The 23,488-nt window shown below is 42.5% G+C and overlaps 1 protein-coding gene across 1 annotated transcript in view; it reads right to left on the reverse strand.

Moving 5' to 3' along the window:
• Nucleotides 1-9,460: 9,460 nt before the first annotated feature.
• Nucleotides 9,461-23,488, reverse strand: part of LOC141148042 (kinesin-like protein KIF19) — a 115,758-nt gene continuing 101,730 nt past the window's right edge. The window contains exon 20 of the mRNA XM_073635198.1: nt 9,461-9,823. Within this exon, the coding sequence (XP_073491299.1) occupies nt 9,720-9,823 (104 nt within the window). The 3' untranslated portion in view covers nt 9,461-9,719. The remainder of the gene's footprint in view (nt 9,824-23,488) is intronic.

Consider the following 23,488-nt stretch of genomic DNA (forward strand, 5'->3'; position numbering starts at 1 on the left):
GATCCTCCTCCCTCAGTACAGACCCCCCACTAAGTACAGACCCCCCGCCATCAGTTTAGACCCCCTCAGTGTAGACCCCCTCATCAGTATAGACCCCCTCAGTACAGGCCCCTCTCCCTCAATACAGACCCCCCTCAGTGCGGACCTCCATCTATCAGTATAGACCCCTCAGTGTAGACCCCCCTCCATCAGTATAGACACCCCATCAGTGCAGACCCCCCTCCTCTATCAGTGCAGACTCCCATCAGTGCAGACCCCCCCATCAGTGCAGATCCCCCTCCATAAGTGCAGAAACCTCTCCATCAGTGCAGACCCCCTCCATCAGTGCAGACCACCTCAGTGCAGACCCTCTCTCCATCAGTGCAGACCCCCCTCCATCAGTGCAGATCCCCCTCCCTCAGTGCAGACACCCCTCCTCCATCAGTGCAGACCCCCCTCCATCAGTGAAGATCCCCTCCATCAGTGAAGATCCCCTCCATCAGTGCAGACACCCCTCCTCCATCAGTGCAGACCCCCCTCCATCAGTGCAGACCCCCCTCAGTGCAGATCCCCTCCATCAGTGCAGACCCCCTCAGTGCAGACCCTCTCTCCATCAGTGCAGACACCCCCCCTCCATCAGTGCAGATCCCCCTCCATCAGTGCAGACACCCCTCCTCCATCAGTGCAGATCCCCCTCCATCAGTGCAGACACCCCTCCTCCATCAGTGCAGACCCCCCTCCATCAGTGCAGACCCCCCCTCAGTGCAGACCCCCTCCATCAGTGCAGACCCCCTTAGTGCAGACCCTCCCTCCATCAGTGCAGACCCCCCTCCATCAGTGCAGACCCCCCTCAGTGCAGACCCCCCTCCATCAGTGCAGACTCCCCTCAGTGTAGACCCCCTCAATCAGTGCAGACCCCCCTCTATCAGTGCAGGCCCCCTCAGTGCAGACCACCCCCTCCATCAGTGCCAGTGCAGACCCTCCCCTCCCATAGCGCCCCCCAACACATGTCCATTTGCATTACATTTTTACAGACCTCAGAACAGAGCAGGGTAGGCACAGCAGTGTGTCCCTTGGACTCCCTCCTCCTCCCCCCTTGCAACGCCACTGTCCGGCCTATATCTTTGCTTTAGATGTTTATTAGCGGAGTTGGACTCAAATCTCAGCAAGCACGTCTTTCAATCTGGTGGTTGAGCTTGGGTATCTTTGGTTTGTATATAACTCTAAAAGATCCATTCTATTGCTCTCAGCCTCTACCAAATCTCAAAATTCTTTTTTTGTTGCTGTGATTCAAATTCCTATTATAGGGTGGCTACCTTTGTCCTCTGTGGTCCCACTGTATGAGTGTAGCCACCACTCTTGCTTACTCCTGAGATGAACTATGGACTATGGTGCACAACCAAGTCATGCTGCAGCTCTACAAATCAGCCGTCTCCTTCAAAACTGTTGCATTGGCTGGTGCAGGAGGGGAGGGGGGAAGGTCAGTACTCATAACTACGGTTAGAAAGCCCTTACAAACATGGGAACAACTACTACATGTACATGTAAATGATGATAGATCTTCTTTAAGCAACAACTCACTAAAAATTAACAAGATTATATGCTGTATTTTGCACATAAATCCTCTATTGCTAGCAGACTTCTGAAATCTGGATACAAATTATTGACCAGATGGTAGAAGAGTCCCTGCAAGACCTTATCAGATATTTCCTGCAGCCACCCTTAACACTGGATGTGAGTAATCAGAGGGCTCCTTATTTCACGTCTTGCCCACTAATACTGCCCTTCTGGTGGTAGATAATGCAAACTGGTAAAGGAACTCACAGGGATAATACCCTTAGGTAACAAACCCGCAGCTTGTCTCCTTCATTTTAGTCCCTTCTCCAGAAAACAATACAGATACTCTTCTGATCCATTTATTAAATGCTTGCAGGGCATGCATATTGGATAAAAAGAAGGATACCAGTCCCTTCAGTAGGCCATTGGGTCATGGCGGTCAAGAACATTATGAGAATAGAGGACTTCACCTGTCACTTTGATACCAAGAAGAAAGATTCAGAAAAACATGTTTTTGTGGGTGCAGTTTCATATTTCGCCTGAAAACAAATTGGATGCGAAACTGAATGGTAAACTTTTTCCTTTCTTCTCTTTTACCTTCTCCCTCAACTTTTCCAGCCTTTGTTGCTTTTCTGTTCTTCACTTTCTGCCTTCCTTTTCCCCCACTTAGGACCCCCAATCGCCCACTATTCTAGCCCCCCTTCTTTCTTTCCCGCCAACCCTAAATTTAAAAAAACATAAGGGACTCATAGAAGCCCCAGTACAGATTCCACCATGCCCACAATGGTTCCCACATATCTCTCTAGTATATACACTGTATCTGATTGAATAATTACTACAGTACAGTAGAACTCTGTATTTGTATAATTGCCTCAGAAATAAAGAATTTAGCTGTGTTGGAGTGCCTGTCTAAAATATTAAATAAGATATAGTTGTCTTGGTGAGAAGATGTAAAGGCAAGCCTGGCAAGGCTGAGTCCAGGGCTAAAATAGGGGTACCGAGAAAGGATATTGGGCGCCAGTCACTTTTGTCTTTTTAAAGTTTTACTGCATATTGGTTAAGGAGGTGAGGGTTAGGGGTCCCAGATACTGTAGCAGATCTCTTACAGACTCTCCAGATCCATATCAATGACCAGCTTCAGTTTCAGAACCTGTAAGCTGACCCGGCAACACTGTAAGCATGTTCCCAAATTTCAGTGCATCCTCCAAGTGAGTCACCAGGCCCTTCTGAGAGACCAGCTTTCTTCCAGCAATGGGCCTCCCCTGGGTCTCCTCCTTGGCACAGCTTCCTGCAGAACAGGCAGACAGCTTCAGGTCCTGTTCAGCACGTTAGGCCCCAAACCAGGCTATTGGGTCTAATAGCAGAGCTCCATCCAGCAGCAGCTCTCTAGGCCTCAGTCCAGGAAAAGAGAGCAAGCATACGGCTTATGCCAGCTATTTATATCCTCCCCCAGCATGCACCATCCACATCATTTTCCTACTGGGTTGGATGAAGAAAATATAAATATTTATAACTTAGTTTTGTTTGTGTAATCTCATACTATGACCAGTGATACCAGTGACGTCTACTAGAAACAGTGAGAAATCACAAGCCAATTTAAGCTTAGGGGAAAAACTATACAATCAGTCTGAGCTAACTACTGCCCAGCCAAAACCTAAATTGACACAGTAGCCCCCGTTTAGGACAAAGGGGGGCTACATTATTATTACATAGGTATTGTTTTAAGGTTAAAGCTAAAGCAGGCCAGCATACCTCCCAACTGTCCCTGATTTCGAGGGACTGTCCCAGATTTGCAACAAAGTCTCTCTCTCCCTCTTTCCTCCTCATTTGTCCCTCATTTTGGTCTGATCTATACAGTTGTATATAAAATGCACTTTTTATCTTTCAAAAAGTGTTTCCCGGTGCTAAACCGTTCAAATTCTAATTTGCTGCATTTGTAAATTTCAAAAGCCAATATAAAGGAATAGTTAGTAGTGGTAAAAAAAAGCCCTTGATTTGTTTTGTATAATTCTCCTTTAAGGGGGCGTGGCAGGGGGCGTGTCCTATGCCTACATACTTCTACTAATAGGTGTTCCTCGTTCCCATCTCAAAAAGTTGGCAGGTATGGGTCAGGCCAAAATGTATTTATTTTTTTGAAGATTGCTGCAAAGACTTAGAAATGTCTAGTATTTTTGGTTGTCTGTGTCCCAATTGTGGACATTCCCACTGCCTGACCCAGTGTCACACTGACACAGAGATTGGACATATGGAAAAAATCTCCCCAGCATGGGCACACACAGCATTGAAAACCTTGGCAATACAAGAGGAAGTAGGCACTGGAGCTTCTGCCAAAGGGTCTTCCAAAAAAGCACAAATATGTGAAAATGGTAATCAATGCTGAACAAGATTTTATGAGAACAAGTGTCTCGGATACTTTGGTATTTGTTTATAACAGATTAAATACAGCTTGCAAAAAACAGTGTTCTCTTGTCCTTTTATTGCTCGATGACAGTTGTCATTCGATGAAGGGTGTGATCAGAGATTAGGATACAGCACCAGAAATGGATGACTCAGAGTTTCATGTTGCAGCAGGAAAGAGAATTTTGTTATCCTTTGCGTGATATGATATTTTGAGCTGGCAAGCATATCATCTCTAAATTGTACAATGAATAACAGGATTTTCTAAGCGTTCTCCACTCAACCTAATAAAAGGATTTTTTAACCTGCTTGCGTATCTGCTGAAGAAAATTCTACTTGCGTGCCATCCTGGGGACAGGAAGTAAGGTCAAATATCCCAGTGGGGACACAGACAGCAATAATAACCCAAGAGTACAGAATCACAAGCAAGGCTTAGGTCCCTAAAGCATGCTGGCTACTTTTAAATCTTCAGAAAATTGTTCTGGTTTTACAAAGCCATTGGGGTTGATTTAGGCCTCATGTACACTGCTGCTGGTAAACGGACGTTTAGAAGCAGTTCGGTGTTTTTTTCAGCAGCCCCTGAACTCTCCTCTATGTTATCTTATGGGTACATGTACACTCATGCCGCATACACATGAGCGGACTTTACGGCAGACTTTGCCCGGCGGACGGGATTTGGTCGGACAATTCGATCGTGTGTGGGCTCCAGCGGACTTTGTTTTCTCAAAAGTTGGACGGACTTAGATTTGAAACATGTTTTAAATTAATCCGTCAAAATCGAGTCCGGTCGAAAAGTCTGCTCGTCTGTATGCTAGTTCGACTGACAAAAAGCCACGCTAGGGCAGCTATTGGCTACTGGCTATGAACTTCCTTGTTTTAGTTCAGTCGTAGGTCATCACGTACGAATTCGATGGACTTTGGTGGATTGTGTGTAGGCAAGTCCGTTCATTCGGAAAGTCCGTCGTAAAGTCTGTTGAAAAGTCCGCTGAGCAAAGTCTGCCGTAAAGTCCGCTCGTGTGTACGCGGCATCAGGCATTTATAGTAGTTTAGAAGCAGTTGAGGTTAGAAGCATTTTTTTTTTTAAAGCAAAATTTTGTGTTCAGGATGGTAGTTCAGAGGCATTTGAAACGCCAAATGCTTGTAACAGCCAGTAAATGCATCTAAACGCAGTAACTCACATTTTTAAGAGTTTTCGTTTATAGGCTTTTTCAGTGGGGAATCATTTCAGACCTTATATATTGTGGGCTGCAAGGGAGAGGGAGAGGAAGAGAGAGAGAGAGAGTTGAGGGGGAGAAAGGGGGGGAGGGAGAGAGAGAGGAAGGGGGAGACAGAAAGAGGGGGATAGAGACCAAGAGAGAGAGAGGGAGAGAGATGGGAGAGAGGGAGGGAGAGGGGGGAGAGAGGGGGAGGGGGAGACAGGGAGAGGGGGAGAGAGAGAGATGGGAGAGAGAGGGAGAAGAGAGGGGGAGAGAGAGAGGGGAAGAGAGAGGGGGGGAGATAGGGGGAGAGAGAAAGAGAGGGAGGGGGAGAGAGAGAGGGAGGGAGAGGGGGGAGAGAGGGGGAGGGGGAGACAGGGAGAGGGGGAGAGAGAGAGATGGGAGAGAGAGGGAGAAGAGAGGGGGAGAGAGAGAGGGGAAGAGAGAGGGGGGATAGGGAGAGAAAGGGGGGGGAGATAGGGGGAGAGAGAAAGAGAGGGAGGGGGAGAGAGAAAGAGAGGGAGGGGGAGAGAGAAAGAGAGGGAGGGGGAGAGAGAGAGGGAGGAGGAGAGAAAGAGAGGAAGGAGGAGGAGAGAGGGGGGAGGGAGAGAGAGAGAGGGGGGGAGAGGGGAGAGAGAGGGGGAGAGAGAGAGGGAGGAGGAGAGAGAGAGAGGAAGGAGGAGGAGAGAGGGGGAGGGAGAGAGAGAGAGGGGGGGAAGAGAGGGGGAGAGAGATAGGGGGGAGGGGAGAGAGAGGGGGGGAGAGGGGAGAGAGAGGGGGAGAGAGAGAGAGAGGGGTAGAGAGAGGGGGGGAGGGGAGAGAGAGGGGGGAGAGGGGAGAGAGAGGGGGAGAGAGAGAGGGGGGAGGGGAGAGGGGGGGAGGGGAGAAAGAGGGGGGAGGGGAGAGGGGGGGAGGGGAGAAAGAGGGGGAGAGGGGAGAGAGAGAGAGAGAGAAAGAAGGGGGAGCAAGAGGGGGGGAGGGGAGAGAGAGGGAGAGAGAGAGGGGGAGAGAGAAACAGAGAGAGGGGAATAAAGAGAAAGAGAGAGGGGGAGAGAGAGAGAGCGGGAAAGAGGGAGAGAGAGCGAGATATTTATTCCTGGATTGTAGGCATTGGGAGGATCTACCGATCTGTAAAATCTGTTATCTGTCAAAAACGCTTCTAAACGCAAACACTCATGAACGCCGCAAGAAGCGCATAAATGCGGGATGTAAAAGTGGCAAAACAGACATTTTTAACCGTTGGTTAATAGCTGTCAAGTTCCAGCGTTCAGAAGAGGTTTTCAATCATCCTGTGTATATGAAGCCCAACTAAAAGCTGGAAAGTGCAAAATCTGGTGCAGCTCATCAATGAAACCAATCATCTTCCAGTTTTTTTTGTCAAAGCTTAACCAAACAAGCTGAAGTTAGAAGCTGATTGGCCATCATGCAGAGCTGCACCAGATTTTGCACTCTCAACTTTTAGTACATAGTTACATAGTAGGTAAGGTTGAATAAAGACAATAATCCATCCAGTTCAGCCTATGTAGGTGTACACGTGTCAGTGTCTATAATTATTTCCCATATCCCTGTATGTTGTACATCCAAGAGTCTCTTAAAAACATCCATACTCCCCGTTGCCACCACCAATTGTGTAAGGGAGTTCCACATTCTTATTGCCCTGACAGTGAAAAACCCCCTGCGCAGTCTAAGGTTAAACCGCTTCTCCAATCTCATTGTGTAGCTCCGTGTCCTCTTACATGCCTTGAGACTGAAAAGTTTTTTTCCTATGCTGGAATCACCATTGAGGTATTTGTGATTTGCTATCATATCTCCTCTCGAGCATGGTTTTTCCAGCGAGAATAAATTTAGAGCCTGCAGTCGTTCCTCGTATTTGAGGTTCTCCAGACCCCTTATTAGTTTTGTTGTCCTTCTTTGGACTCTCTCCAGTTCTAGCACATCCCTTCTGAGGACTGGTGACCAGAACTGGATAGAATACTCCAGATGTGCTCTAACCAGAGTTTTCTAAAGTGGCAGTATTATAGTTTTATCCCTGGAGAATATCCCTTTTTTATGCATGCTAATATTCTGCGGTCTTTGGTAGCCGCAGCTTGACATTGCATGCTATTGCTCAATCTGACATCTAATAGGACCCCCAGATCTTTCTCCATCCTTGATTCCCCCAGGGGTTCTCCACCTAGTGAGTAGTTTGCATTTATGTTTTTTGCCCCCAAGTGCATTACTTTACATTTCTCCACATTAAACCTCATTTGCCATGTATTAGCCCACTCCATTATATTGTTCAGGTCTCTCTGTAAAATTTCTATATTCAGATGTGAAGTTATTGCCCTGCTTAATTTTGTGTAGTCTGCAAAAACTGAGGTTGAGCTATTTACCCCATCCTCTATATCATTTATGAATAAATTGAATAGAATTGGTCCCAGGAGAGGTATATCAACCTGTGACTTTTTGGGTTCCTCTCTGGATGCATGCGCTGTCCCTCCCAATAGAACAGATGCTGTAGCTTGGAATGCTTTATTCTCACTTAACAATTTTAGTCTGAGGCATTCAGTAAGAAGCATGGCGAGTTTTTTTTTAATTTGTAATTTTTTGTAAAATTAACAAATTGAATACAATTTTTTTTTTCTTCATACTGTCACCAGTGCAGTACAGCGTCACCAGTATGACTGGTGTGGCGGTGATTAGGGATACTGACTAATTACAGTATGTAAAAAAATAAATGTATCATTTGATACTGTACTACTCTGGGGGGTGATCCAGGATTTTTTTTTACACTTTTATTGCTTATACAATGATGATCACTGTATAAGCAATAGCTTTAGATGTTGTTAATGGGTTTCCCATTCATGAACAGCTGGTTAATCGTTAAGAATCGTTATTGCGATTTTTTTCCCCATTGTGATCTTGACAAAGTATTTCCCAATTCTTTCTAAGCAGAGAATTCTCTCTGCTCTGCTAAAGCCAGCAGCCTTCAAAAGAAAAGAAAAAAAAAAAAAAAAAACGGGCAGTCTGCCAAGAATCACAACATTCTTTAGCAGTGGAACTTAAGTATAAACATTGTAATGATTTGTCCTTTAGATCAAAGGAATACACTTTGGTATGTAAATGAGGGAAGTTTAACCACTTAAACACTAAACTTTTTTCTGACATTTGTTGGTTTCAAGTTAAAATACTTTTTTTTGCTAGAAAATTACTTAGAACCCCCAAACATTATATATATATATTTTAGTAGAGACCCTAGAGAATAAAATGGTGGTTGTTGCAATATTTTATGTCACACTGTATTTGCGCAGCAGTCGCTTAAATGCAATTCTTTGGGAGAAAATTACACTTTAGTGAATTAAAAAAAAACCTAACCAGTAAAGTTAGACCAATTTCTTTTGTATAATGTGAAAGATTTTACGCTGCGAGAATCGTGATCTCTTTATTCTAAGCAAAAAAATTGTGATTCTTATTTTGGCCAGAACCGTGCAGCTCTAGTATCCAGGTATCTTGTGATTGTTTTGGGCTAATTACAGATCACAGCAGTAAGCAAGCTGTCCATGAATGGAAAGCCATTCGTGACAGGTTGTTTACATTGTGATCATTATGACCAATCATATCGATCACATGATACCCGGTTACCGGGTATCGGTAACAGTGATCCGCTGTCACAGGAGGGTCGCGCTGCTGTATATACATGACTGAGCCTGAACGTGCCAACCCACCCCAGTATATTTGCAGAGGCGGGGCGGCAAGTGGTTAAAGGATTCCCTCCCTCTTGTAGTCTGCATACTGCTCTTTAGTGGAGTACAGGAGGCTAAAAATAAAGTGATAATAAACAATTACATAAGCCCACTGAGGTGACTATCCTCAGGTGATACACAGTGATGAATTAAATCCTCCTACATAAGCTGTACCTGTTTATCTACTCTACAGCCTTCTTTTCTCCAGAACCATTCAAATATACAGATCAAAGGCTATATCTTAGCTTCCAGGAGGCAGGGGACGAGGATCTGATGGCTCAGAGCTGAGTGTAATATGAGACCCAAGTGAAGGGAATGGACACACCCCCATCTACACAGTCTCATAGGGAAACATGCACAGCTGAGGCTGTCAATCACCTTCTCTGCTCTGGAGGAGGTGTGGTCTGTCTCCCAGGATTTCTTGGTGTTGGGATGAACTGTTAGAAGTGACTCATGCAGATAGCAGAGGAAGGAAGAGTGCAGGCAGGATCCACACTAAGTTCTATGAGACAAGTACACACTGTATGAGGATATGCTTTCTCCATTTTTCATTTCAGAGGTTTACAACCACTTTAAGTAGAAAAATCAGTTATATATAATAGTAGCATTTGAAGATATTTAATTATTTTTAATAAGTACACAAATGCTTTTGTTTGTGTTTTTAAATATGGCTTTAGCTTTGAAGAATACATTGCCAAACTTTTTTTTTTTTTGTATATAAAACAAGGAAATGATTAACTCTGAATGTCTACAGAGTATGTTTACTATAAGAACAAAAGCAACTTAAAAATGAAAGTATAGAATGAAACAACGTGTTGTTTTAATTTCTTATTCTTCATATTCTTCCAGGCTCTTGCTGCAGCGCACATTATCTCTTGTTATTGTGTGTCTTTTTATAAATCGGTTGTGGCCTGTTTTTGATATTTTGAGGCAATATCAATGTTTTTGTGCTGGCTGGAATTTCTTCTGGACCTAAAGAACAGAAGATCAGACACGTTAAAATACAAACCTGTATTATGGGATGCCTGTTAGCTGTATTTTGACTGAGCAAAATGACCATGACTTTGATTGAATATTGTGTCAACTTTAAGGGAGTGATAGGATGGGTGCCCAGAGAATCAATGTTTCAGAATTTTCTATAATAAGATTTGAGGAATTCATATAAAACGGATATCATAATAAACATTACAAATAAAAGCACCTATACTGAGGACAAGCAGTGGGTGTATTGGGACTTACAAATACTAACTAATTTCTTAACCAAACTTGCCCTTGTGCATGAGTGCTTCTTTCATTTTACTTTGCTTAGAGCCAGGGTGGATTTGATTCTAATCATGATTTAAATCCCTAGTAAAAAGGCTTGATTTAAATCATAATTTTTAAAGAGCAACTGTCATCTCTGTACCACAGCGGCTCCTCCTCTGACCCGCTGTTGACTCACCGACAGTCCCATTCACTTTAATAGGACGGCTGGTGATGCGGCACGGACACAACAAGGTGAGGGACGTGGCGGGTGAGTGGATGCCCCCAAACAGGCGCTGCCATGATGGATCTGAAATGACAGGTGCTCTTTAAATGTAAGGACTTATTCTTGCTGGTAGTTAGACTCTTTGATATTTGCAAACAAAATGAAGGTTTCCTATTTAGAATAATAAGCTGTCAGGTTAGTAAAACAGCAATATCAGAACCAATTCAATCATACAGTTTGTAGTGTACATAGATTTGCAAAACAATATGCTAAAGGAATATTCCTGAACTTTGTTTTATCTCATGGTTACTGTGAAATTGTGTGAATGTATCAATGCAGTGCATGTTATCTCAGCTTCCAGAGCTTGGATTCATTGAATGAGTTTACCAAAAATGGAAATATTGCCGAATATATAGCTTCATGCTACATAACTAAGCTCCTTTTCATGCTGAATAAACTAAATTATTAATATATCTTAAATAGAAAACTATCTTTAGATAGATTTTTATTCCAAAAAGCATTTATTAAAATAAATGTGATAAAATTTAAAAAAAAAAAAACAATGATTTTTTTTTTTTTTAAATTTAAAAATTAGATTTTTTTTATTTAAATCGGATTTTTTTTTTAATCAAATTTATTTTATTTTAATAAAATGCTTTTGGAGTAAAATCTATTAAAATAAATTTGATAAAAATAAAAAAAACTCTGATTTATCCGTATTTATCGGCGTATAACACGCACCTTCATTTTAAGAGGGAAGTTTCAGGAAAAAAAAAACATATTTTTTAAATAAACAACTTTGTAGCAAATTAAGGGTTAGTGCCCATCTGCAGCCTCACCATCTCCCATCAATGCAGCCTGATCAATGCCCATCTGCAGCCCATCTCCCATCAATGCAGCCTGATTAATGCCCATTTTCAGCCTCAATGCCCATCTGCAGCCTCACCATCTCTCATAAATGCAGCCTGAACAGTGCAGGAAATCACCGAGCCGTCATCTCCTGTTTACCCGGCTCTCAGTCGGCAGTCACACACTCACAGTCCCGCCTCCGCCACCGGCATTGGACCAGCTCCTGTGATAGACAGAACACTGGTCCAATGCTGGTGGCGGAGGCGGGACAGTGTGTGTGACACGAGAGCTGAGTAAACAGGAGATGACGGCTCGGTGAATTCCGGTGTCTCCCTCCTTCCCCTCCGAGGTATACTATTGCCGTAAAACACGCACCCGTGTTTTGCCCCCTATTTTCAGGGGGGAAAAGTGTGTGTTATACGCCGATAAATATGGTAAATTAAAAAAATCGGATTTTTAGCACATTTATTTTAATAAAATGCTTTTGGAGTAAAAATCTATCTAAAGATAGTTTTCTATTTAAGGTATATTAATAATTGAGTTTATTCAGCATGAAAAGGAGCTTAGTTATGTAGCATGAAGCTGTATTTTCTGCAATGTTTAGATTTTTGGTAAACTCAGTCAATGAATGTTTAGAGACAAAACTCTGTTTTGTTCATTTTGGATATAGTAGGAGATGGTTAAAACTGAAGTTTAATCTGCTTATATGTTCCCCCCATTACCCCCCCCCCCCCCCTTCCTTGATCAACATGGTATTTTTTAAATAAAAACCTGCTTATTTTACATAACTCAGTTTAGACCCATTGACATCACCGAGCCTCTTTGCTTCTTTATGCAATGAAGGAAGATCTTGTCTGGTGGATGGGGCCATAGAGTGTTGTACTTTGCTTCCTGAAAACATCACATCACCCTGTTCTTGATGGGTGGATGTCAGTCTGAAGGAGTGGTTGTTCCTAGGTAGGCTCCATTTGCATTCAAAGCACCCTATATAAAGCCTGCATGTGATGCTGAATCTCCATTTTAAAGAACTGAAATTCAATTAATAAAAGGGGCATGCCAGGGACAACAGGGCCAAGTGGAAAGAGTAGATGATGCTTGCAATCCTCTAGCTAGGAAATGAGGTTGGATGCATCAGATTTTCTGCAGCTTCTACTAAACACTGAGAAGCAGTTCTAGTACAAAAGAGGAGCCTATACAGTCACGCAAGGTGGGAAGTAGAGTTCAGCTTTAAAGGCCCTTTCAGGTTGTTTTTTTTTTGTTTATTCAAGAGACTTCACTTCATTTGTTGTCCTTTAAGCAGACCACAGATGGTTTGATTCTCAGCAGAGACCAGTCGAGATTCAAACCATGTATGGCAAGGCTGAATGTACCCAAGTCGATCGATCAATCGATCAATCAATTTGGGTACAACCAGCCTGTTGGATTTTATATCCCATTTTTCCTAGCGGCTATTATAGCCACTAGCAGTAATGGCTTCCCTTGCCTACCCCCTGGGAAAACTCAATGGCTCCACGGAAGGGACCCCCACCAAAAAATAAATACACTTTAATATATATAGTCTAGCTAGACTATATGTACAATAATCAATCAATTTTTTGAAACTGCCTATTTTAATTAATTCTACATTTAAGGAGAAACTGAACTCTGGAAGCTGTGCCCAAAAAAGGCAGGTGAAAGGCAAAGGATTAGACTGCTGCATTGCCTGTACTGTTGCTGATCCTTTTACCATTAATGACTTACCATGTCTTACTCTGCACAGTGACACTGTATTTAGGGCGCCAACTTTGTAAATACAGGGTTTTGCTTCCTCAGGTCAAAGCTTCTAGCAAGGAGAACAGTGAGCAGCACAGTAGTGACATCATCAAATCTTACTCCAAATCTGGTGAGACTAGCTGCCAGAGGCAGCAGTGCTTTAGAGCTCACATTGCAGGTTTACAGCTATGAGGCCGTATTCACAGCAGTGCCTAGGTACACGTACCTATCAGGAAGTGCACTGCAATTTCCAGGTGAAAACTGACAAATTCAGGGTAAATAGGGTATTGCTTAGACACAATTAGTAATTTTAAATGTTCCCAATATCATAGAAAATCTTCAGTTTTTAGGTTTAGATATAGTTTAGGTTTAGTTTCACTTCAAACTGTAAGTACAAGACTGCAAAATAAAAATTAGAGAGGCTCCGCTACCCATGCCAATCAGAAAGTTGATATCATCTTCAATTTGGCCCAGAAGGCCCTGAAGTAGGATATAATCGGTTCCTATCAACCCTATTAGTTACAAAGAGATGGTGAGCCACTTAGCCTGGATTCACACCTATGCATTTTTATTGCTTTTTGCATTTTGCAGATTTGCACTACTAACGTGTTCCATAGGAAACCATGTTAAATGGACTGTAGTGCAAATCTACAAAATGCAAAAAGCAATAAAAATGCATAGGTGTGAATCCAGCCTTAAAAAGAATAGAGTTGAGGTCTAATTATTTTTATTTTAAGAAGTATAAGAAGGGCCTGGTGCTCTTGACTTTTTATAACAATCTTGCGCTTATCTTTCATGCATTTCATAACACACCACTTTGTGGCAATTTATATGCATCCATAATATTAAAGGATAATTTCACCTTTCGGAACATGTTACATGTTACACCCATATTCAGGGTGTAACATGTAACATGTTACTGTTGCACCACAGCACCCACATCCCCCCTGGTCCCCTGTTGTGACAGCGATCAAGGGATCTTCTCCCTGGTCTCACTGTCACAATTTCTAAAAAAGTGTGGCCATGAGTTGCTCTGCCCACCTGGCCATAAGTTGCTCTGCCCACATTCATTCACAGAGTTATGTGAATGCGAGAACTACAACTACCTTGTAGCCTTTGTGGCTGCCGGTTTGTAGTTCTCAATGAACTACCAGGGCGCTGTTGGCTGCTCTTGGTAGTTCATTGATGCTTCCTGCCAGTGTGTAACTGCCGGCCCATACAAGGTACGAGCAGACAGCTTACTCTTGTCTGCAAGAGCCCTGCATTACACCTGCTGATCATAGGTGCAATGCTTTGCAGGCTCCTAGTAAAAATAAATAAATGCACATTTTTTTTACCTGCAAAAAGATGTGCATTTATTATTTATTTTAAAAGGTGAACTTAGCCTTTAAAATTAGGCCTTACAGTACAACTATGTCTTATACATTGATCCAATGTAACTATGAATAACATGCTGATGCCTGGAATTATTATTTTTTTTAAAAACTGTCCTTTGTTTGCATATTTTGGCCCATTTGAGCAGCTTACATACTTTTTAGCCTCTGCTTAATTTTTCACAGGTGTATTTGATATAATAAATATACTGTTATTCTACAAAACAAGCTTGCCTTATTTGTTTCTGCACAGTTTGGACTATTTCACCTAGATACATTAAACTACCACCTTAGTAATCTGCTCACAAAACTGCCCCTCTGCTGGTCATTTTTCTAAGTGTCTCTGAGATGATACAGTAGAATTTCTAGTGTAGCAAAACACCTTCCTTGTTTGTGTTTCCACATTTTAGCTTATTCTACCTAGTCATGTACTGTCATGGTGTTGCCCATTATTTACTAAATTAAGCCTAAGGGCTATACCTTTAATATTTTTTTCAAAATTGGGTATATGGGGATATAGCAGGGGTTGCAGTGTACCTGTGTTGAGGGTGTGCGGTGCTTTCAGTGCAGTGTTCAAACATTGTTTTTTCAAAGGGTGCAGTGAGGTGCTGTGAAAAAGGCAGCTCTTGATTTGCTCTAATCACCCCAAGCTAAAGGCTAAAAAGTATATAAAAAGGAAGAGGAGAGACCCCAATTAATAGAAAAAAAGGAGCTAAGGTATTGACAATTGAAGAACTATCAATAAGTTATTGCAGACCGATATTGGTACCTCAAATTAATTTTAGGTGTACAGATCTGTGCACGCAGGCAGGGCATATCAGTAAAAGTAAGGAAAACAGGTGTATAGGCACTGCAACCTTCCCACATAAAAGCTCAGGCCGGTGCTCAGACCTTGAGGCTGCTGACACCTCCAACGTGCCAGAGTAAGGAAAGGGATGGTCGACACTCAGGATGACATCCAAAATGGTATATCTTTATTGAGTACATGTACAAAGCTGTAAAACAGCCTATGCGTTTTGGACGTTAGTCCTTAGTCATGGCTCATGACTAAGGACTAATGTCTGAAATGCGTAGGGTGTTTTACAGCTTTGCACATGTACTTAAAAAAGAAATACCATTTTGGATGTCATCCTGAGTGCTAACCATCCCCTTCCTTACTATATAAGTAAAAGTACCCCGGCATTGCAAAATTCAAAGAACTCAAGCAATTAAAATTGTGTAAGCTTTGGGGTAGGTGGGGGTTATGACAGTGTGGTACAACCCTATATGTGTTTATGATGGGTTGCGCAGACTGACTGGGTGTAATTCTGTTTTTTAAGCACATTGCCAGTATATGTGAACAATGCTTACAGGCTTACAGTATAAATAAATTGGGAACTAATTCTTTGGAATGTGAATTCAATTTGTATTGTTTGTTGAATTTCAATAAACTTTTTTCCTGATTTAAAAAAAAATAGTGTAAGCTTTAACATATCACTTTTAAAGCCTATTTTTATTTTAAATATTAGCTTCTATAAAAATAACAGCTGGTAATATTAATATAAAGGTCGTTGTTTGAGCACTTTGTACTATGGGGTGACATCATTCTGCCCCGGTCTCCAACAGTCTTCTGCCTGTAAATCACCTAGTCACATACTCTCCCAAAGGAAACTATAAACTTCTGCCTACAAACTCAATGTCAATCTCTTGTTATTTAGTTTATCAGAAGCATTCCCTATACTTTCCCTATTACAGACCAAGCACATTGTCAATATGGCTGCTGAGACCCCACTTTTGTACAGTGAAGAGGCTGACTTATCCAAATGCCTCCTTACTGGCTCTTCTAATTCAGCTGATCTAAATTAAATTCTACTTTAACTCATTTTTTTCATGGTCCCATGACATGTTTGGTAGACAGTTCATTTGCCTGACTTACTGTATGCCATAATTAGAGCTTCCAGGTTTACAAACAGCTTGTGCTATCTTTTTCCTAATCCTTATGAATCAAACTTTAATGAGTAATCCCTTATGCTCCCCATTTCAAAGCTATATAGTATTATTATGTCAGCTTGGCTACCTTTTTCTTTGTTTCTTTTCAGATACAAAGGAAAGGAAAGTAACCATAGTATTCGTAGAATTGTATTGGAAGTTTTTGTGTTGACTGATGTAATAGACCCGAAGGCACATCCACCACAAACGCAAATGTATTTTTGTTTCAGTCTAAGCCATTAAATAGCTCCTGTTCTACTAATACATAATTCATTATTCATCATCTCAATGGATTACTTAAATTCACATATACTCATATGGAATATTAGATTTTTACTTTATATTGTATATGCCAGGGCACCAAAATAATCAGAACTAAATGGCATTTGTTATCTGTTTTGTTCTAATATACTTTTTGGGGATTTAAATCTGTTGGGAATATATAGTATATGTCCATTCCAAATTGTAAATATTTTCCATATTGCACTAAAGACATCATAGACACACAAAATAGTGCAAAGTGTTGTCTCTGTTACAAATAGTGATGGGAAACCAAACATCTATCACAAGAAAAGGAAGAGAGGAAATCTTCCAACGGGGCCACCCGATCTGGTGATGCTGTTTCTCCCTCACTTTGGAGAGATTTTCTCTGGTTTCCTGTTGGGTTTGTGTGACAGGAAACTAGAGGAAATCTCCAAAACAAAACATAAACAGCTTAATAAAACCATTCCCTACTGTATTTTAAAAATACATTTTTCTTTATCGTACATCACAGGACACAGAGCAGCCATGATAAATTACTATGTGGCTTATACGCCACCTATAGGTGAATGGATACTGGCAGATTAATCAAACAGGAAGTCCTCCCCTATATAACCCCTCCTACACAGGAAGTACCTCAGTTTTTTCACCAGTGTCTGTAAGGTGGTGGTCAATGATGTGATACGTGTGCTTCAATCGTATCCATTCCAAAAAGCTGCCAGCCAAAATGGATGGTACCCGAGCCTCATTGGATAGGAGAGAAGATTCCTCAAGGTTAGCCTGTAATGCAGCCTTACGGGACTGGATCCTGTGTAATGGAACCCTGTGCAGTGTTTGTTCTGACCAAGGTGCTTTCCTGCAGGGTGCGATACAGGTCCAAGGGGACTGGACCCCAAATTAAGGGGGACCCTGAAGGTCTTTTATGGCAAAGCCCACCGCGATGGGTGAAGGTTGGACTCATGTAATGTTCAGAGTCCTGCAGCAGGAATGGTAAGTGTGCATTTTTGCAGTTTCTCTTTAAAAAAAAAAGAAGATCTGACTGTCTAGTCTATTCTCAGTGGCCACTGGGGGCAGTGTGCTGTTTAATCATGCTCTGTGTACTTCTTATGAGAGTGGGCTGCTGCTTCTCCTCCAGCCACTAGAGGGTGCAGGCTCGCTCAGTATAGCCTATTTTTTTATAGGCAGGAAGTGGAGGGGCGGCCATGTTTGGCATGTGGACGGCAGGTTCAGCAGGGGCTCTTAAGACATAACAGCAGCCCATGGATACTAATGAAGTGTAAGTTTTTACTATGGGAGAAATGTGGGGCCAGACAAGTCATGAGTATATACTGCATACTTACTGCTTAATCTGGGGGGCCTGTACAACTGTAAGCCGATACTCCCCTACACGGGTCAGTCCACTGTAAGGTGTTGTGTCTCCAGAATAATGTGCATTTGGTCTGCAGGAGCTTACTTTTAGGCTGCTCTGAAGCAGAAAAAAGACTGCATGGGATGCATATGTGCTAAATTAGTAAAAACTAGTATGGGGCCAAGTGCAGTCGGGCAGGTGCAGCATAGTATACATGCTTGCAAACGTGTTGCAAATGCATGTTTGAATAAACATATGTTTTGCATAGATGTTGCATAGATACATGTGGCATAAGCACATGTTTGAAAGATCATGGGCATCAGTGCACTTGAAGGAGTTGTGTCTCCAGAATAGCATGCATTTGGTCTGCAGGAGCTTAGTTTTAGGCTGTTGAAGCAGCACAGAGGCTGCATTGGATGCCTATGTACTTGGCTAATCCTACAGAACTAGTATGGGTGCAGTTGAGCAGGTGCAGCATAGTATACATGTTTCATAATGCTTACCTACTTGCATAGGCACATGTTTGCATAGACACGTGCATGCTTGCTTGAATAAACACAAGCTTGCATAAGCACATGTTTGCAGAGGGCCCTGGCATGTAGCTCCCTAAGGCTGGCTGCAACGGTGCATGTTTGCGTGGACGCATGTTGCGTAGACACAGGTTTTCATAGGCACGTGTTTGCAAAGACGTGTGTACATAAATGTGTACATGTTGCATAGATATACGTGTTTGAATAGATGCATGTTTGCATAAACCCATGTTGGCATAGATACATGTTTGTCTGAATGCATGTATACATGGACACATGTTTGCGTAACCGCATGTTTGCATAGATACATGTTGCGTAGATACATGTTTGCATAGACATGTTTGCGTAAACGCATGTTTGCATAAACACATGTTGCATAGACACATGTTTTGCATAGATACGTGTTGCGTAACACATGTTGCATAAGCACGTTTCATAAACGCATGCTTGCTTATTGCGTAAATGCATGTTTCCATGGGCACATATTGCATAAGTGCGTGTTTGCATAGACACACGCTTTCGCGTTTTGCCTAAGCACATACTTGCATGCTTCCATAAACGCATGCTTCCATAAATGCATAATGCTTAAACGCATGCTGGCATGTTTTCATTTGAACTGCATACATATGTGCTTATTTACATTAAACTGTATACATATGTGCTTATTTGCCTAGGACTACATACATGTGTGCTTTTTTTGCCTAGGACTACATGTATATGTGCTTATTTGCCTTGGTATACATACATATGTGCTTATTTGCCTTGGGATACATACTGTACTTATGTGCTCATTTGCCTTGAACTGCATATATAAATGCATGAATGGCAAGAATACTTGTATACCTGCATGTTTGCATACCTAGGTACCTACATAATGACATACCTGGGTACCTGCATACTTACATACCTAAGGGGTTGCATAGCAGTAAACCAACATTGTTTTAGGCCTGCATCCTTGGATGACTGTGTATTAGGTAGATAATATAGTTGCTATGTTATTTGCCTGTTATACCAGGTAAATGGTTCCAGAAAAAGAGAGGCAGCCAGGGGAGGCAGGTGCACCTCTCTCAGGTTCAGCGATCTGGCGGTGTCCACATCTCCCATTGGACAGTGGTGTCAGGTGCATCTGAGCTACCATGGTGTTTGGCATTGCAGTGTTTCCTGACGCATTCATTTTTCATCAGATGGACTGCAGCCGCATCACCTTGATCATGCCTGATCTTTGTTGATCGAAGCCTAAGCAGGTTTAAGCTGGTTAGTATATGGTTGGGAGACTGCCAGGGCATACCAAATGATATGCTCTGGCCATTAATGTTGACCTCTCTGCGAGAGATAGATTTTGGGGTCCATAGTCATCAGTGATGCATATCTTCAGGTGCCGCTTTTTTCCAGGCTCATCAAGGGTTTTTGCAATTGCAGTGCAAAGTCATCTTTTTTACTTTTGTGACTCTGCTCTTCGGGCTGGCCACAACTCTGAGGGTTCACAAAGTTCCCAGCCCCAGTGCTGGACTTGCTGAAACCAGAGGGGGTGCCAATCTCAGTATACCTCAATAATCTTTGTTCAGGAAGCAGTTGGTTCCAGTTTTTCCTTCGATACATTTCTACGTACAGTCCTACTCCAGGTCTTTTGTAGATAAACATTCTCTCTGTCTGGAACATGAGGATCCGAGTACTGGATTGCCGGAGGACTCTGTTCCCCACATGCAGAGCTCAAATTGGTGGTTGATGGTTTGGAATCTGGAGAAGGTGAAATTCTTCCTTTCAGAAGTTTGGAAGATAATAACCACTAATGTTAGTCTCTCCGGTTGGTTCGAAGGTGGCTACAGTTCAGTGGACTTGGTCTCCACAGGAAAGAATACTGCCCTGTAACTGTAAATTTTAGCCAGTACACCTGGCTCTGGGTTATTGAACGAATCAGTTGTAGATTCAATCCAACAATGCCTCTACAGTGGCATATATTAACCATCAGGGCGGCACCAGGAGTTGTGCGGCTCAGGAAGGTGAACCACATTCTGTCTGGGGCAGAACAACAGGTGCTCTCTGTCACCAGTACATATTCCATGTATAGAGAAATGACAGGGGGGTTTCCAGTCATCAGCAACTAATGCCAGGACCATGCGGTCCCTGCTTCCTGAGACATTTTTTGGCAATCTGCCAATGTTGGGGAACTCTGCAGGTGGATCCACTGGATTCCAAGTTCTACAAGTTGGACAGTTTGTGTCCGGGACGAGAGTCCCACTGGCAATAGGGGTAGCTGCACTGGTAACACCTTAGGGACTAGTTCTCCCTAATTGATGCCTTCCCTCTGTTTCTACTACTGCATCATCTTTTGAATCCGGAAGGTGGTGACACTGATAATAGTGTTAGCCAAATTAGCCCAGTAGGGCTTAGTACACTGACATAGCCTTGGGCACTTCCAGTCCAGCTGGACCCAATGGTCTTGGGTCCTGTTATCTCCGCACTGTTGTGTGACTGGAAACTGGCTTCAGGGAGCTTCAATTACAGGACTTGGAAATATTTTATGCCTGGGGAGAAGCCAGGTAGAGTTTTTTTTCCTTATTCATATGTTTTGGAGATGCCCGAGGCTATTCCGATACTGGAGGGAGGTAGTGGGTATCATAGGCCAGGTATTTGAAGTCTCTATAGACTTGGAACCCATGCTATGTGTGCTGGGGTGGATAGAGGGAGAAGGTAAATTAGGAGATACTCAATTAGCTATCTTGAGATGCCTATTCCAGGCAAGGAGATTGATTGCTCAAAAATGGCAATTTACCATACCTCCATCCAGCAGAGAGTGGGAACAGGTCATGAACGTGGTGATGCTTAAGGAAAGAACATCTTACATTAGACAAGGCGCTCTTAAGAAATTTAATAAGATCTGGGAAATGTGGGGAGAGAAGGGGAAAGGAAAAGGGATATATATAAATAGTCAAAAGGACGCTAAATTAGAAAGAGGGTAAAAGAAAGGAAAAGGGTTAAAAGACGAGTGGAAAGTAAAGTGCTGGGTGAAAGGTGAATGAAAGGAGTGGAAGTGAGACTATGTTGGCTTGGTGATGTTTGAGTTAGATAGGGAAGGTGGGGATATACAGAGCTGAACGAAGTTACCTAAGGGAGGGGAGTCTGTCTCCCCTTCTTCTTTCAAAATTTTAGATGTATGTTGTTTTTCTTTTTTTGTAAAATGGAAAATGCTTTAATAAAGATATAAAGTTAAAAAAAAAAACTACAATCCAGATCAATGTTATAGCAACCCCAATGACATTTTCCAATACTGTACATGCTTTTGTCTGTATATTAGTTTATTGATAATAAAGAGATTTATTAAAAAAAAAAAGATGAAAAAAAAAGGAGAGGTTTTTTTCCTTTCCCCAATCGGTAGGGGAAAGAAGATTGGCCTTAAGTACCATTAGGGGTCACATTGGCCCCTATCCATTTTTTTCCAGAGGCCGTTTCTCATTCGATTCATACTTCATACAGACGCAGACAGTTCCACCTGTCAAGCCACTTTTGTGTCCTTGGGACTTAAATGTGCTCTTGCAGAGGCCACCTTTTGGTGCCTTTTGGCACTTTTTGAACCAATTGTTTGTCCTTGACTTGGAAGGTGGCTTCTTTGGTTGCTATCACCTCAGCAAGTGGAGTGTCAGAGCTAACGGCTCTCTCACGCAAGGAGCCATTCTTGGTCTTACATCATGATAAGGTGATGTTGCGCCCTAATCCATCCTTATTGCCTAGAGTGGTTTCTAGTTTTTACTTAAATCAGAACAGTGTCTTGTCTTCTTTTCTAATCCTCAGTTGGCAGGAGTAAGATCGCTGCATACTCTGGAGGTAGTTCAGGCAGTCAGGATTTACTTGAGTTGTCAGCGCAGGTCAGGAATCCTGGTTTGTGCTGCCAGCAAAGCCCAGGAAGGACAGGAGGCATCCAAGTTAACAAATTTTTCATTGGATCCGCCAGTTAATTATTCAAGCCTATAGCGTGAAAGGGCAAGGTCCCCACCCCTTTTTGGTGAGAGATCTCGCTATCAGCAGGTATCGGAGTTTCCTCTTTTCTTCTGGAACATGCTTGGATTGCCCTAACCGGATTCGTGGAAGTGTCTGCTTTTTGCTGTGTGGTAATTACCTCCTGGTAATACATCGCCTAAGGTGTCCCCCCGTTTTTACTCTGACCGTCCACTCATCAAGGAAGCTAATATGGTCCTAGCAGCGTTTCCTGTGGTTCCAATCACTCTACCAAGCCTGTCTTGACCTCCCTGAATAAGGGTGGTGGCTGGCTTTCCGGTAAGCCTCCATTGTTTTACTATCAGGTGACGGGCAGCACCAACGGTGGAATACAGACCTGGGGTCTTGCTTTGGTTATCCCATGTTTGGACACTACTTCACTTTATGAACTATTTTCACTACATTTGTTGTTTTTTACATTATTGTTTATTTGCACCACCAATTGAATTAATTCATCTGATGTTATTTCTAATATTTACAATATTTTAGTAAGATATCAGTCACTTTTGCACGGTGTCTTTTCACTGTTATATCACGCTCACTGTTTGTGATATATTGTCCAGCGCTGCACTTTTTCTTGTAACATCCACCATCAGGTGTTAGTGGCTCCGTTTTTTAAAGTCACTACATCGTCTTTGATTCATACATTCACAGGACTTTACCAGATGGATATCAAAGCCATGGAGGATACTGCTTTGGCCACAGTATGTTACGGGAGGCATAATAAGTCATTCTCAGGTGGCAGTTTCTGTGATTGTGTCTTTCTCCCCTCAGCGGCATTGCTTTAGGACAGGGATATGCAATTAGCGGACTTCCAGCTGTTGCAGAACTACAAGTCCCATGAGGCATGGCAAGACTCTGACAGCCACAAGCATGACACCTAGATGCAGAGGCATGATGGGACTTGTAGTTGTAGCTGGAGGTCTGCTAATTGCATATCCCTGCTTTAGGACATCCCACATAGTAATTATTATGGCTGCTCTGTGTCCCGTGATGTATGATAAAGAAAATTGGATTTTTCCTACAGCTTACCTGTAAAATCCTTTTCTTGGAGTATATCATGGGACACAGAGGTGCCTCCCCTCTTTTTTGGGG

The sequence above is a fragment of the Aquarana catesbeiana genome, linkage group LG06 (genome assembly GCF_042186555.1).
Source record: "Aquarana catesbeiana isolate 2022-GZ linkage group LG06, ASM4218655v1, whole genome shotgun sequence".
In the NCBI taxonomy this organism is placed as follows: Eukaryota; Metazoa; Chordata; class Amphibia; order Anura; family Ranidae; genus Aquarana; species Aquarana catesbeiana.